Source organism: Musca domestica, unplaced genomic scaffold (assembly GCF_030504385.1).
Source record: "Musca domestica strain aabys unplaced genomic scaffold, Musca_domestica.polishedcontigs.V.1.1 26, whole genome shotgun sequence".
NCBI lineage: Eukaryota > Metazoa > Arthropoda > Insecta > Diptera > Muscidae > Musca > Musca domestica.
Window position 1 is genome coordinate 10,522,445 of NW_026712283.1, and position 17,805 is coordinate 10,540,249.

Sequence of the window (17,805 nt, forward strand, 5' to 3'; positions counted from 1 at the left end):
ACAAAAAGTACTAAATAGGACTATATTTGATATTGGGTGATGGAATAGAGCTGGAATCCCGAAATTTGATACTGAGGTATCTGTTCGTATCTTGGAATGGGGATTTGGATGTGGTTTCGGTAATGTGTACTACAATTGTACGAAAAGTACAGCATGGTACTATAAGACAGAGCTGAAACCGTGACATTTTATATTGCGATAACTGTTGATGTCTAAGGTTAGGAGAAGAAGATGGATTTGGGAATGGATACTATGATTGTTCGAAAAGTACTAAATGGTACAATTTTCGGTATTAGGTGAAGGGAAATCTGATATTTAGCTAACTGTTGGTATCTGCGGTTACGATTTGGAGGTGGGTTTGAAAATGCGTGCTATAGTTGTACAAAAAGTACTAAGTAGAACTATATTTGGTATTGGGTGAAGGAATAGATCTGTAACACCGATATTTGATATTGATTCTCTGTTGGTATCTGGGATTGAGATTTGGAGGTGGTTTTTGGCAATGTGTACTATAATTGTACGAAAAGTACAAAATTGTATTGGTTAAAGTCACAGAGATAAAATTTTGAAATTTGATATCTAGATAACTGTTGGTATTTGTAGTAAAGATCTGTAGGTGGTTTGGGAAATGTGTACTAAAATTGTACGAAATGTACTAAGTGGTACTAAATTGGGCATTGGGTGAAGGAATAGAGCTGTAATCCCAACATTTGATAATGAGGTCTATGTTAGTATCTGTTGGTAGTTTTGCAAATGCGTACTGTAATTGTACGAGAAGAACTAAATAGTACCAATTTTGTATCACTGTAAGTGCTTAGCATAAAGAGATGTACATTGTTTTAAACATGAGTACTAAATTTGGTATTGGGCGAAGGCATAGAGCTGAAATTCTCAAATTTGATATTGAAGTCACTGTTGGTTTCCATATGAAGGCGTTGAATTTTTTTTGGACAGAAAAATTGGATGTGGAACTTCGAAATGAAAGATTTTGAAGCCTTTTGGTTGTGAAAGGTAAATGTTTTCCTATTATTTTTTCTGAAAAAGAAACAATTCTTCCATAAGAGAATCTTACACAAAAACAAGTTAAAAAAGCAGTAAGTTCGGCCGTGTCGAACTTTTAATACCCTCCACCATTTGCAACGAATTTGGAAATTTTTAAAAAATAAAATCCTTAAAAAATTCTGTTAAAATTTTAAAAATACCGAATATAGCCGTTATATCGGGGTCTATACGACGTGGACATACATAGGCAATGTTTGTCATAAGCCATTACCATATTCAAATTCGAAACTTGAAATAAACGGTGAATAATGTAGGTAAAATCATCAAAATATCGTATATAAGGAGGTGCCTTTAATTGGAGCTGTGCGAAGACCTGGACCAGCATAGACAATTTTCTGTCACAGGCTGTAGCATCCATTACGAACTTCAAATACCACATCACAAACAATTTCGGTGTGTATTGTACCTAAAATCCTCAAAATACCGAATATAGGGAGGTACTGATATATGGGGCCTATACGAAGACCTGGACCCGCACAGACAATTTTCTGTCACAGACTGTAGTTCCCATAACGAACTTCAAATACCAATTTTGAAACAATTCCGGTGAATAATGTCGCTAAAATCATCAAAATACCGAATATAGGGAGGTACCGTTTTATGGGGGCTATATGAAGACGTGGGCCTGCACAGACAATTTTCTGTCTTAGGGTGTAGTATCCATTTTGGACTTCAAATACCAAATTTGAAACAATTCCCGTGAATAATGTCGCTAATATCAACAAAATACCGAATATCGGGAAGTACCGTTTTATGGGGCTATACGAAGACGTGGACCTGCACAGACAATTTTCCGTCTTAGGATGTGGTATGTTGACCCTTTTTGGGGAGGTACCAGATATATCCCATATTTGCACCAGATATTGGTTTGAAAATGTATTTGGCTGTGCGAAGTTTGAATAGAATCAGATTATCGTTTCGTATTTTATGAGCGATTTAATTATTCAAAAATTTGACCCGTTGTGGGGGTCTTATTTTATGGAGACTGCCGATGTTGTCCATTTTCGCACCTGCCCAACACTTATAAAAATATTGGGATTTTTAATGTTCGATTTTATGATTCTTTCTTGTTTTAAAACATTTTTCTGTTAAAATTTTAAATTGTGAGGGGGTACAAGAAGAAGTGAGCAGATTTCGCCCATCTCCGAACTCCATTTAAGTTTGATAATAATATTAGGTTGTACCAAGTTAGGATCAAATCGGTTACTCTCTTCGAGAGCTATCGTGCGCACCAGCCAGATAGACGGATTGACTACAAATGCCCTGAAACGGTTTTGGTCCAAAGAGACCTAGGGTCTAAAACCGTTATTTCGATGAGGCACGTTTTGGCCGTACCAAATGTAACTGAGAGTATAAAAATATTGTTTCTAAAAATCTTCGATTATGGTAATTCAAAAATTTAAAAAAATCGATTATGAATTTTCGAAGAATTAAAAACATAGTTTTGGATCCGCGAAAATAAATTTTAACTTTTAGAATATAAGTTTCTTTGAGGCATCTTTAAAAAAGAATTGTAAAAATTCTCAAAAAATCAAAACTCCTTAAGTAAAATTTAAAAGTTCCAAAATATTAGTCCCATAAACTAAACATCACAATATGAAAACAAAACTTAATCAGTAGCGGCCAATTTGTTATCATATCTGGTGAGGGAGCCCCTCCCTCATTAAACATTACCAAACCTACACATATTTATGATGTGATGATTTCGTGTAGAGCCTATATTCATTCAATACCACTTCAAAATTATTTGAGATAAAGTACACACATGTTTGCCACAAGTTTTTCTTTAGTTGAAATTTTTAAGGTCAGGCATTTTGCGATAAGAACTCCCCAAAAAAAAAATAGAAAATTGGGCTAATGGGGCACAAAATGGGGTAATAGTGTTACCGGTCTCTCAATAGTCTTGTTCTAATTGCTGTTATAATTTTTAAAATTCAAATATTTTTGCAGTGCTATTAAAAAAACATACTCAACAATCTTATCAATGACACACATAGATAGATACCTTGTATATTAGTTGTGTGTGTGTGCGTGAGAGTGGTGGCACACGCCTCACAATGGGTTAATGTTTGTTCAAAGTTCCCACCATGAATTGATGATCATCGTTGACAATGTAAAGCGAACGACAACGACAAAAGCAGCAGCAGCAACAACAACGACTCATTTTTAAATTGTTCATTGACTTATGGGTCATGTTGGCGGTGGCTATGACTATGACTATGGTTTTTTTTTGTATTTCCATGTTTGTCTGTTGTTTTATTTTATTTCTATTTTCCTTTTGTATTGCCTTCATGAAGTCATTAGTTGTGTGTATTTGTTATTGTTGTCATTTTGTATTAATTTTTTTGTTTTATTTTTTTTTCTTTCTTTTCATTTCAGTTGCAAAAGAAATTCTGCATGGCATTAATGGTTCATTTCGTTCCGGTGAATTGACCGCCATCATGGGCCCTTCGGGGTCGGGAAAGAGTACCCTGCTAAATGTAATGACCGGATTTCGGTGAGTAGTGAATTTAGAGATATATACGTAAGCTTTATTTCGATATGTGAGAATTTTTGGAAAATTTTGAAATGTGTATGAGGTACCAGATACAGTGGACCGAAGAATATCCAACATTTATTTCCAATTCTATGCGAAGAAATTGTTAATCAAAATGTAATTCTTTTGTTGGGCAGGTACCAGGAAATGGTGTTCTGATATCTATCATCTTCACATCAGATCTTATGTTAGTAAAAATATTGCGAAGAGGGAAATTTGAAGACAATCGGGTGTTTTTTTTTCACATTTTATGAGCGTTTTCCTATTCAAAATGTTGACTAATTTTTGGGGGAGGTACAATGAGAAGTGGGCCGGTATATTCTATCTTCACAGCACATCATTACACATTCCAATTTTTCTAGAATGTGTAAAGTTTAGAATCAATCAAATGCTTATTTCGCATTTTATGAGCGTCGTGGTTATTCAAAATTTTGACCCTTTGTGGGGGAGGTACCAGAAGGAGTGGTCCCATATATTCCATCTCCATAGCAGATCTTCTGTCAATTGAAATATTGAGATGTGTGAAGTTTAGAGAACTAGATTTAAGATTGGTGATGCTTGGAGCAAATCGCATACTAACTTCCATGAAATTTTATAAACTTTGAAGCACTATGAAGAACCCGCCACTTCGTCAGCAAAAAGTCAACCTTAAAATTTTAGATTTTTTCCAACAGTTCGTGTTAGACCTTTTTAGTTCTGAAAATGCACAATTTGTTCAGTTTGACAAAATTTATCAAAACTTCACAGATCGTACTTAATTTTCCGACTTTCAAGGTTTGATATGCTATTCCCCTTTTTTCGGAAAGAATAATAGGAAAATGTTTAGCTTTTCCACCAAAAAATTTTCTAAATCTTTATAAATAATAAGATTTTTTCGAGCTTTAGGCCATTTTCGGATTTATTTTATTGATTACAATAATATGTTCCCAATATTTCGCAATTATCAAATTGCATCTTCAGGGGCAATATTTACATAAAATTGTCAGATTTACTTAACAGCTAATGTAGTTTTTACTACCATTGTCTGGTGTTATTATTGCACACCAGACAATGGTAGTAAAAACTACATTAGCTGTTAAGTAAATCTGACAATTTTATGTAAATATTGCCCCTGAAGATGCAATTTGATAATTGCGAAATATTGGGAACATATTATTGTAATCAATAAAATAAATCCGAAAATGGCCTAAAGCTCGAAAAAATCTTATTATTTATAAATCAAATAAAAAGGCCGATAAACAACCATTTCTCAAGATAATTTTCTAAATCTTTTTTTTTTGAAGTTAGTTAGGAGAATATCAGTAAAACAATGGATTGCACAATGGACCCAAATCCAATTTTTCTGTCCAAAACTATTTCAATGTCCCCATATGTCAACCCTAGAAACCAAAAGTGACCTCAATATGAAGCTAACCCAATACAAAATTGAGAAACATTTATTTTCGTACAATTAAATTACGTATTTTTAAAGCAATCTCCATATTTCAACCTTAGATACCAATAGTGACCTATATTATAAACTTCAGGATTTCAGCTCTTAAATTTATCCCAATTTAGGACAATTATAACGCGTATCCAAAACCTGCAATTTCTCTCAAACACAGATACCAACTATGACATCCATATCAAATTTCAGGATTTCAGCTCTATTCCTTCAACCAATATTAAATTTAGTACTATCTAGTACTTTTCGTACAATTATAGTTCACAATTCCGAAATCACCTCCATATATATATGGGACGCATATCCAAAGCCACCTTCATATCTCAGTCTCAGATACCAACAGAGGCCTCAATATGAAATTTGAGGAATCTAGCCATATCCCTTCACTTAATACCAAATTTGGTACCATTTAGTACTTTTCGAAATATAATGGTACGCATTTGCAATACCACTATCAGATCTCATTACCAGATACCAACAGAGACCTTAATAACAATTTTCGTGATTGCAGCTCTATCCCTTCACCGAATTTAGTACGACTTAGTACTTTCGGTACAATTATAGTACAAATTTCCAAACCGTCTTCATATCTCAAATCTAGATACCAACAGCAACCTTAATTTCAATTGTGAGAATTCCAGCCATATCCCTTCGCCCAATACCAAATTTAGTACTATTTAGTACTTTTCGTACAAAAATATAGGATGCATTTCCAAACCACCACCAAATCTCAAACACAAATAACATCAGTAATGTAAATATCAAATTTTAGAATTATGTCTCTATCCTTTCACCCAATATCAAATTTAGTACTATTTTTACTTTTCGTACAATTATGGTACACATTTCTGAAACTACCTCCATATCTCAATTCCAGATACCAATAGTTATCTAAATATCAATTTTAATTTAATTTTATCTCTATACCTTCAACGAAGACAACATTTTGTACCATTTAGTATTTTTCGTACATTTATAGTACACATTTCCGAAACCACCTCCACATGTCCTGGCAACACATGAACAGCGACCCTAATACCAAATTTCATATTTCAATAATATCTGTTCACCCAATACCAAATTGTACTTAATATAGTACTATTTAGTACTTTTCGTGGACTTGTAGTGCACATTTCCATAACCACATCTTTATCACAAACCTACTACCAACAGGGACCCCTATAAAAATTTCACATTTCCAGCCTCATCCGTTCACCCTAAACCAAACTGTTCCAAATGTAGTACCATTTAGTACAGTTCGCACACTTAGTACACATTTCTAAAACTTATTTTCCAATCTTGATTCTCATACCAACATTAAATTTTGCTGCTCTATCCGTTCACATAAAACCAAATAGTACCATTTTAGGAGTTTAGTACAATTTTTAAACTTTTCGTTACCTTAAAATTCGAATTTCCAAACAACCTTTGGTACATCTATCCTGCACTCTTTTAGTGACTCACATTCCGAGTTTCAGAATTCAAGTTCATTCCGTTTGCCAATACAAATTATTTCTATTTTGGGAACATTATTACTCTTCGTACCTTTTTAGTACGAATTGTATCTCTATCTATTCTCCAAATACCAAATTTAGCAACATCTAGTACTTTAGTAATTTTTATACTCATTTGGAAAACCGTTCCAAACCTCAATCCTCAAAGCCAACAGTTATGACAATATAACATTTCACATTTCCACATCACAAAAAGTACAAAAGTACAAAATGGTACCTTTTTAGAAGTTTAGTACCATTTTAGAACTTTTCGTAACCTTGAAGTTCGAATTTCCCAATAGCCTTTGGTACATCTATCCTGCGCTCTATCAGTGACTCTCACTTCAAATTCTGGCTCATTCCGTTTGCCCAATAGAAAGTATTTCATTTTTAGTACATTTTTGTACTTTTCGCACCCTTTTAGTACAAATTCCCAAAAACCCATCCGTATCACACACCTACGCACCAAGAATGACCCTTGTGCAAAATGTTAAGATTCTAGCTTCAGACGATTCGTCTGGGCAATGATTCTCAGTCAGTGAGTTATTTTGCTACTCTCTTTGGATTTGTTCCAAAGAGACCTGGAGCCTAAACCTGTTACTTCGAAGAGGGTCTTTTTGACCTATCAAATGGTATATAGCCTCTGTGACCATATAGCGGAGGGCCCACGATTATAATTTATTTAGTCCTTCAAATTTCATGAAATGTTATAAAAAAATAAAAAAAGATTAATCTCTGTTAGTCCTTAAAAAAACCAGGATTATAACACTGTTAGTCCTTTAAAAAATATTTTTTAAAACTTCCGCTATTGAAGGTCCCTAAAAACTGTTGAAAGATCCCCAATTAAAGTTCCTTTGGTTCTTGAAAATTATTCCTCCTGGGAAAATATTCTTAAAAAATGTACCATTGCTCCAAATCTAAAACGCTTTGCTTTACCGACCCTTCGTTGACTCTTCTATGCGTTTAAGGGTTAATCGGCCTGCCAAAGTGCACTGCGACTGCGGTAATCCGATCAAGTTTATTGTTAAACGGTCTTCAACATTGGAAAACTCTATTAATCATTTCATTTCAAATAGCATTGGTGGTGTCTAATCGCAAATTGTGACTAATACAAAGAACATGTGCATGTCTTCAGTCGGAAGAAAGAAATGAAACGAAATAAAATCCAATAACAACAAAAACAACTAGCAACAACAATAACAATGACTGCTAATAAAATATAATCTTTGTTTATACAAAAAGTTTCAAGTTCGTATAATTTTTATTAGATTTTATTTTTCGAAATAATTGTCCCATGAGGAATTTTCAGTGTTGCTGTTGTTGTTAATAAAACAAATAGCTTTGTGTCGCTTTTGTAAAAATGAAAAAATAAAAAAAAACAACAACAGATGTTACTAAGCCGATAGTTAAAATAAACATGCCGCTGTTCAGTTCTCATTATTTGATTCTTGTAATTGCGTTGTGGGTTTGAGCATTATTTAGCTAATTTATCGCCAGCAACAAAAAATAAATAAACATGGAGTTAAACAAAAAAATTTGTTGTACTAGAAAGTAATATTAGAAAAACATCCAAAAGTCCAATACTGACTCACAACTAATCTAAAAAGGGCGGGTCGATCAAAATCAGCAGTGAATCAAAGGTTGTACGATTTTGTTTAAAACTAGCCACAGTACTGTAATGCGTGGATTTTTTTTTTAAGTTTCGAATGTGAATTTTTTTATAATATTTTTAAGTATCATTACTACATCACAAACATGGAAATTCAAAGGAATTTTTTCAAGGACCATTGAATCCATAAATGGGTATTTTTTAATGACCCTTAGATCCCTAAACATGGATTTTTATACCCTACACCACAAGATGGTCAGGGTATTATGTCTATGTGCATTTGTTTGTAACAGGCAAAAGGAAAGGAAAGATACCCATAGTTTCTTTTGATGGTCTGCATAGAATCACATTCTGAGTCGATTTATTCATGTCCGTTCGTCCGTCCGTCTGTCCATGTATTTTTGTAAACAAAGTACAGCTCGCATTTATTGCCCTATCCAGGTGAAATTTTGCACAAATCATTTGTTTGGCTCAAGGACGAACCCTATTGAAATTGGAGATAATCGATCAGAACTAACATATAGCTCCAATATATAACTTCGTCCGAATTGCTTTTTATAGTGCACCAAACGTATAATATCAGCCCAAATAGCATGAACTTTTGCACATACGACCAAATTAGTCCTGAAAATAAGTTTGCCAAATTTGATCGAAATCGGTTCAGATATAGCCATAGCTCCCATATATATTGTTCATCCGATTTGTTATATTTGTTCCCCACAGCCATAATATGCACTTCGTAACAACGATATTCAGGGAAATATATCAAATACAGATCAGAAATAACTTTGCTCGTTTGATTTAATTCTCCCATAAAAACTTTGAATTGTTATTTGAAGCTCTACCAACTAAGCAAAGTGGTGTAGGGTATCATAAAGACGGCCCCGCCCGACTTTAAGACTTTTTTTTACTGATTTAAAAGATTTAAACGTGGATATTTAAAAGATATTATCTAAATCTACAAACTTATTAAGATAATTTTTTCAAGGACTTAAAGATCTCCAAAGGTGGATTTTTAAAAGAATTTTTTGAAGGACTTACAGATATCAAAACGTGGATTTTTTAAAAGATTTTTTTTCAAGGACCTACAAACTTTTAAAAGTGGATTTTTTAAGAGATTTTTTAGAAACTTACAGATTTCCAAACGTTGATTTTTAAAAGAATTTTTTCAAGAACTTACAGATCTCCAAACATGGATTTTTTAAAATAATTTTTTCAAGGACTTGCAGATATCAAAACGTGGATTTTTTAAAAGAATTTTTTCAAGGACTTACAGATTTTCAAACGTGGATTTTTTAAAAGATTTTTTCAAGGACCTACAAACTTTTAAAAGTGGATTTTTTAAGAGATTTTTTAGAAACTTACAGATTTCCAAACGTGGATTTTTAAAAGAATTTTTTCAAGAACTTACAGATCTCCAAACGTGGATTTTTTAAATAAATTTTTTCAAGGACTTACAGATATCAAAACGTGGATTTGTTAAAAGATTTTTTCAAGGACCTACAAACTTTTAAAAGTGGATTTTTTAAGAGATTTTTTAGAAACTTACAGATTTCCAAACGTGGATTTTTAAAAGAATTTTTTCAAGAACTTACAGATCTCCAAACGTGGATTTTTTAAATAAATTTTTTCAAGGACTTACAGATATCAAAACGTGGATTTGTTAAAAGATTTTTTCAAGGACCTACAAACTTTTAAAAGTGGATTTTTTAAGAGATTTTTTAGAAACTTACAGATTTCCAAACGTGGATTTTTAAAAGAATTTTTTCAAGAACTTACAGATCTCCAAACGTGGATTTTTTAAATAAATTTTTTCAAGGACTTACAGATATCAAAACGTGGATTTGTTAAAAGATTTTTTCAAGGACCTACAAACTTTTAAAAGTGGATTTTTTAAGAGATTTTTTAAGAACTCACAGATATCAAAACGTGGATTTTTTTCAAGGACTCACAGATATCAAAACGTGGATTTTTTAAAAGAATTTTTTCAAGGACTCACATATATCAAAACGTGGATTTTTTAAAAGAATTTTTTCAAGGACTTACAGATATCAAGACGTGGATTTTTTAAAAGAATTTTTTTCAAGGACTTACAGATATAAAAACATGGATTTTTTAAATGTATTTTTTTCAAGGACTTACAGATATAAAAACGTGGATTTTTTAAAAGATTTTTTTCAAAGACTTACAGACATCAAAACGTGGATTTTTTAAAAGATTTTTTTTCAAGGACTTACAGATTACTGAACGTGGATCTCCAAACGTGGATTTACAGATCTCCAAACGTGGATTTTTTAAAAGAATTTTTTCAAGGACTTGCAGATATCAAAACGTGGATTTTTTAAAAGAATTTTTTCAAGGACTTACAGATTTTCAAACGTGGATTTTTTAAAAGATTTTTTCAAGGACCTACAAACTTTTAAAAGTGGATTTTTTAAGAGATTTTTTAGAAACTTACAGATTTCCAAACGTGGATTTTTAAAAGAATTTTTTCAAGAACTTACAGATCTCCAAACGTGGATTTTTTAAATAAATTTTTTCAAGGACTTACAGATATAAAAACGTGGATTTTTTAAATAAAATTTTTCAAGGACTTACAGATATAAAAACGTGGATTTTTTAAATAAATTTTTTCAAGGACTTACAGATATAAAAACGTGGATTTTTTAAATAAATTTTTTCAAGGACTTACAGATATAAAAACGTGGATTTTTTAAATAAATTTTTTCAAGGACTTACAGATATAAAAACGTGGATTTTTTTAAATAAATTTTTTCAAGGACTTACAGATATAAAAACGTGGATTTTTTAAATAAATTTTTTCAAGGACTTACAGATATAAAAACGTGGATTTTTTAAATAAATTTTTTCAAGGACTTACAGATATAAAAACGTGGATTTTTTAAATAAATTTTTTCAAGGACTTACAGATATAAAAACGTGGATTTTTTAAATAAATTTTTTCAAGGACTTACAGATATAAAAACGTGGATTTTTTAAATAAATTTTTTTCAAGGACTTACAGATATAAAAACGTGGATTTTTTAAATAAATTTTTTCAAGGACTTACAGATATAAAAACGTGGATTTTTTAAATAAATTTTTTCAAGGACTTACAGATATAAAAACGTGGATTTTTTAAATAAATTTTTTCAAGGACTTACAGATATAAAAACTTGGATTTTTTAAATAAATTTTTTCAAGGACTTACAGATATAAAAACGTGGATTTTTTAAATAAATTTTTTCAAGGACTTACAGATATAAAAACGTGGATTTTTTAAATAAATTTTTTCAAGGACTTACAGATATAAAAACGTGGATTTTTTAAATAAATTTTTTCAAGGACTTACAGATATAAAAACGTGCATTTTTTAAATAAATTTTTTCAAGGACTACAGATATAAAAACGTGGATTTTTTAAATAAATTTTTTCAAGGACTTACAGATATAAAAACGTGGATTTTTTAAAAGAATTTTTTCAAGGACTTACAGGTATCAAAACGTGGATTTTTTAAAAGAATTTTTTCAAGGACTTACAGATAACAAAACGTGGATTTTTTAAAATAATTTTTTCAAGGACTTACAGATATCAAAACTTGGATTTTTTAAAAGAATTTTTTCAAGGACTTGCAGATATCAAAACGTGGATTTTTTAAAAGAATTATTTCAAGGACTTACATAGCTTTAAACCTGTATTTTTTAAAAGAATTTTTAAAGGATCTATCGTCTTTTACGAGTGTATTTTTTTAAATATTTTTTAAGGATTAGATTTTTTAAAATAATTTTTTTTTAAATGATTTTTTTAATATTGTTTTTAAGGACAGTTTGCAACACAAAAATGTTTTTTTTTACAATATATTGAAAATATTTTTTTAAGGACTATTTGAGCCATAAACCTGTATTTAAAAAAAATCTATCTGAGCCATAAAAGTGCAGTTTTTTTCAAAAACTATCTGAGGCGTAAATGTGGATTTTTAATAAGATTTTTTTTTCTGAGTCATAAACGTAAATGTTTTTAAAGTTTTTTTTTCGAAGCCTTAAATGTGTTTTTTAAAGAATTTTCATAAATGTGGATTTATGAAATAATTTTTTCAAGGGCTGTCTGAGCCATAAACGTGGATTTTTGAATAGAATTTTTTCAAGGACTTTCTGAGATATGAAACTGTTTTTTTAAATAGTATTTTTAAGGACTACCTATCTGAAAATATTTTTTGAAGGACTATGTGAACCAAAAACCCGGACTTAAAAAAATCTACTAACTGAACCTTAAAAGTGAATTTTTCTTTAACCCTCAAGGACTATCGCCTGGGTGGAATCCACCCATAAAGCTGAATTTCTGAGAGAAGTTTATAATTTTTCATGAAAATCCAAACTAAATTATAATGTAATCCTCATTTAAATAGCTATTGATATAAAAAAGTATTATCTACAGCTACTAGTATGGTAATTTTTACATAAAGCAGGTTTATTGAAAGCCTTGGGTGGTTTACACCCTCGATAGTAATGGCGATCCAAAATTGTGGGTGTTTTACACCCACGATAGTTCTCAGTATTGCAATATATCAGTATAAAATAGTATTATATTTTCGTTGGAATTGGTACACAAAAGGTACGGCAGTGGCAGATAATCAGCGCTGCTCAAAAACAAAAATATCTCTTTCCAGTCAAATATCTCTTTGCTTATTTAAATCAAGAACAGAACAGTGTTAAGTTATTATTTATACAAATACTAGCTGGCCCGGTCCGCGTTGCCGGCCCCTACTTTTAGTCTTTAATGCATATTTTTTTAAGCATTATAGAATTATGAAAGCGGCACAATTTTTGTTATAAGTAAAATAACTCCATAGTAATTTCTAAATAGAAATAAACATTCATGGGAAAAATTATAATAGATAATAATCTACCGTCGGTTTTAGATATTTTGAATAGCCTGATCTTATTTTTCAGCCTAAGGCTATAATTGAGTGTTAAAAACCTGTATGATATAGAACTTCTATAATAGCCCCATGTGAAAACTCAGCTAAATTTTTGGTATTGAATTTCCAATGTTAAGAATACCGTGCTGCGTGGTATTTAGTTTTGTCCACCTCATAATTGAGAGCGGAATGATTTCAAAATAGTCAAAGATAATTGCTTTTTTACACCCATTACCGTGAAATATTAATTAATTTATTTTTGTCATTTAAATTGTGAGTTGGAGAGCCCATAAAGTCCACATTTTTCATCATAGTATAATTCAATAACGAACAAAAAATTAATATTCGTGATTTTTTCATGTTTCTGCCACAATTTGATATTTCGGAGTTTATGGCATGTAGATGTTAATCCCACATCTACGTTCCCAACCAATATTCTCTTGGGAGTTTCAAATTCAATAGTATATCAAATTTTCTTTTCTGACCAAACATTGGTTAGGAAAGCGGATTTGTGGGTACACTAATGTGAGAACTATACTCGAATAAATGCCTATGTGGACAATTATCTGAGGGACGATTCTCTACCCCAGAGTTGCCTAAATACAATTTTTTAGCCAAATCAATTGATGAATGTGGTCAAGACCAAGATGGACTCTACTCCGAAAATTGAAAATATTATGAGAAGAGGTTTTTTACACCCTTAGAAACAAAGATGCCAAATAAAGGCCTAAAGATGAAAAAAATGTCGAAGACCCCGAACATGGCTTAAATTAAATGATGGTTATACCAAAACATGATCATATTTTGCGAGGATGGTTTCTTATCAAATTAAAATGAGTGTGAGAAAAATGTGGTTAAAATGTAAACAATACTTGAAATAAGGTTGTACCCTTATCCGGGGGTCATATATCATGACCTGCAAAAGCGATTTAAGACATCTTGAAAGTTTAGGAAGAATTTCTTTCTTTTTTCCTAAATGTCCAATTCGCTCTACCATTTTGCACCCTTTATATTCGGTATTTCACTGACTGCAGTTCCAATGAATTGCATTTTGAGTTCTCATTGGGCGGATTATTGCCATATGAAAGATGTAGGTCCACGTAGGTCACTCATTTTATTTTAAATATTATTCATTCAGATTTCAAGGCAATAAAAAATGTTCACTTCAATATAGTATGTCAAATTGAAAAAAATCACACCAAAAAGAAATTTTTTATTAATATTTTTATTGGATACCATTCCAAAATTGTATGAATTGTCAAGCCGTTCTTTAGTTATACCTTATGTAATTTTTCCCCGATTTGAGAATTTTTGGAATGAGATCTCTTTTTTCAAGATTTTTAGAAATTTTGACTTAAATTTGGTGTGACCGCGTTAAATTATTTCGATAACATCTATTTCGTTTCGCCACCACATAATTTGGTACTACACTTCAATGTAACCCGGCTTCTATTTCAGTTCTCAAGAAATCGAGTCAAAATAAATTGGTATTAATATTCGAATCAAAAAGAAAAAAAAAATATTATAAAAAACACTACAAATGTACATTCGAAAAAAGTAAGTCAAAATAGAAAAAAAACATACAAAATAAAACATTACGATTGTACATTTCAGAAGTCGGAATGAAAATGTTAATATATCACATTTTTACGCGATTTTTTTGAATATTATCCTTTTCGGAAAAGAGACAATTCAGAATTTGTATGAATCGTTAAAATCAGATCAGCGGTTCTTGAGTTATAAGCGTAGTAACTAACACAACTTACATTTATATATATAGATTTTATATCAATTTGCTATAAAATAATTTTGACAAACATTCATGTTTAAAATCAGTTAAATGGAATCGTAAAATATAAAGAAAAACAGAATTCTAATTTTCTCTTAAATTATCTCTTTCTTCTGCTCATGTTCTAGAGCACGGGTTTGAGCAGGGCTGCAGATAATGAATGAAATATTTATCTTCCAAAACGGAATAAGTGTGTTTTGTTGCTCTCTACATTTCATAGAGATGGAAAAATACTGGATGGTCCAAAGTGTTTACCAGAGATTGTTGAATTTTACAATAAAACTAAAGGTGGAGTCGATACGACTGACCAGTTATGTGCTACATATAATGTTGCCAGAACTTCAAATCGCTGGTCTTTGGTGGTAATCTATTCACTTATGAGCTTGGCTGCCATAAATGCACGTATAGTTTTGTTATGCACTAAAAATCCACCACTGAAATATAAAAGGCGATCTCTTTTTATAAAAGATCTTGCATTCAGTCTCATTGCACCACAGATAGAAAAGCGTAGCAAAATTAGCACATTATCAAATAACCTAAAATTAAGCTGTCAAAAATTTGCGAAGAAGTTCTGTGCTAACATTGACGAACAGCAGAACATACCTCCACCAGCCAAAAGACTTAAACAATCCCGCTGCCAGGTATGCGGTAATGCGAAGGATCGAAAAACTAAGACGACATGCTGCAATAGTGAAATTTTTATTTGCAACAGTCACACCAACCCTCTTTGTACGTACTGCTATGGACCAGCTTTGCAAGATACGAACTTAATATATGACGATATGTTTACATGCTGTAATGAGTAACTTAAATTTATAAGTATTTAGATCACGTTTAAGAAAAAAATTTACTTTATGCCAAAAAAAATATTAAATAAATTTTTCTTTTATATATTCTCAGCTTTCCAAATTAGTCCGTTAAAGGATCATGATGCAAAAACTCAAGAAGTTGGAGCTAATTTTGCAAAGTGCATTTTTAATTTTTTTATTTTTTTCTCTTATTGTTATATTCCTAACCAAATCAGTAAATAAAATAAAATAAGTGAATTAAACATAGAATTTTGCTGTTTTTCAGTAGTTGGGTATTCATTCTTAAAAACAAATCAATTATTATATAAGTTTCGCTTGTCATTTGAGAAAACCAAATACTAACGTTGTATGGGTGGAAACCACCCATCTATAGTACTGACGTAAGTAAAATAGACGATAGTATTCGAGGGTTAAAGACTATCCGAGCCGTAAACGTAAATTTTTTATAAGATTTTTTTTGTTGAGCCATAAACGTAAATTCTTTAAAGTTTTTGTCGGAGCCGTAAATGTGTTTTTTAAAGAATTTTCATAAATGTAGATTTATAAAATAGTTTTTTAAAGGGCTATCTGAGCCATAAACGTGGATTTTTTAATAGAATTTTTTCAAGGACATTTTGAGCCATGAATCTGTTTTTTTTTTAATACTATTTTTAAGGACTACTTATCTGTAAATGTACATTTTTAAGGTTTTTTTTTTTTTTTTTTAAATACATCCTGGGCCAAAAACGTGGATTTTTTAGAAGAATTTTTTAACGATTATTTAATAAAAAATTTTTAAAAATAAAGAAGATCTTCAGTTCACATGGATCTCTGTTTTTTGTATTGGAATTTCTTCATAATCAATGAATACACGTGACTTATAAATTACAGACTTTTTCATTCAATTACAATGACATATGATTTATTATCCAATATTAATTTTTATAATTGAAAAAAAAATAGGTGACATTCGATTAGGTAGAATTTTTATTCGAATAATAAATTAATGGCTTGTTTGAGCAGAGCCATTTCACAATTGAGTTAGCAGAAATGCAGACCACAAGTCCACCACATCAGTGTCCTTGTAGATTTCCCAGCTAACTATCTACCCATCTTAAAGATAATGCAGTGCACTTTTATGACTCTATGACTCAGAATTTTTGTTTGCTGTCAACGGCTGATATCAAATTGTTTTCGAATTGAAACTCAAAAATTTTCCAATTCAAAGTATAATTAAAAACAAATATTTCTAGAAGACACCATCCATTCCAATGTCCATGCAATTTTGTTAACTTCCAAATTTTGCTCGGACGACAATAAAAACAAACAACATAAAAAATAAGAGATAAGAAAATAACACTTATTGAGGTAGGTTTAAAAAAACAAAAATAATTCAATTTGTCTTCGAAATGCGGGGTACATGACCGGGCCGTACGCCAGCAATTAATGGTAATGGATGCAGTGATCAAAAACAACAACATTTGCTAATCTATGGATGCAGGAAAAATACACATCGACCAACCTCTGACAATAAAAATTCCATTGGGGGGATATAGAAATTATTATTCTCTCTCACTCCCCTTGGTCAATGACCTCTTCCATAAACTTGAACTTGAAAAAAAGGCTGGAAACAACAATAAATGATAACCACTTAATAGAGCAACAGCCAGACGCAGTAAACAACAAAAAATTGATTTATTTTTTTAATTTGTTTTTATTTTTCTACTTTTTCAGATGTTCTGGCGTCTCCGGCAATGTCCGTGTCAACGGTACACCCATTGCCACCACATCACAGAAATTTCGTGAATTATCATGTTACATACATCAGGATGATCTGTTGCGCCCCCAGTTGACGGTGGGCGAGACAATGATGCTTGCCACCCATCTAAAGTTGGGTTTTAAGATCTCGAAACAGGAAAAGGTGCGGCTGGTGAAGCATATCCTTTCGCTGTTGGGTCTCGAACATCGTTACAATGTCAAGGCCGGCAAGCTGTCTGGTGGCCAAAAGAAACGTCTCGCCATTGCGCTGGAGTTGATAAGCAATCCATCAGTTTTGTATTTGGACGAACCAACAACGTGAGTAATTTTCTTTTTAATTTTACCAGGTTCAGTAGGGGGAAGACCTAGAGGTCTCGGCGGGTATATTCATAAAGGTTATCTGAAATT

General features: G+C 31.5%; 1 protein-coding gene across 2 annotated transcripts in view; it reads left to right on the forward strand.

The window, feature by feature from the left end:
- Nucleotides 1-17,805, forward strand: part of LOC101894584 (ATP-binding cassette sub-family G member 1) — a 97,797-nt gene that overhangs the window by 36,133 nt on the left and 43,859 nt on the right. For both annotated transcript variants that reach the window (XM_020035436.2, XM_005179688.4), the window contains 2 exons: nucleotides 3,442-3,559; nucleotides 17,374-17,715. In XM_020035436.2, the coding sequence (XP_019890995.1) occupies nucleotides 3,442-3,559; nucleotides 17,374-17,715 (460 nt within the window). The remainder of the gene's footprint in view (nucleotides 1-3,441; nucleotides 3,560-17,373; nucleotides 17,716-17,805) is intronic.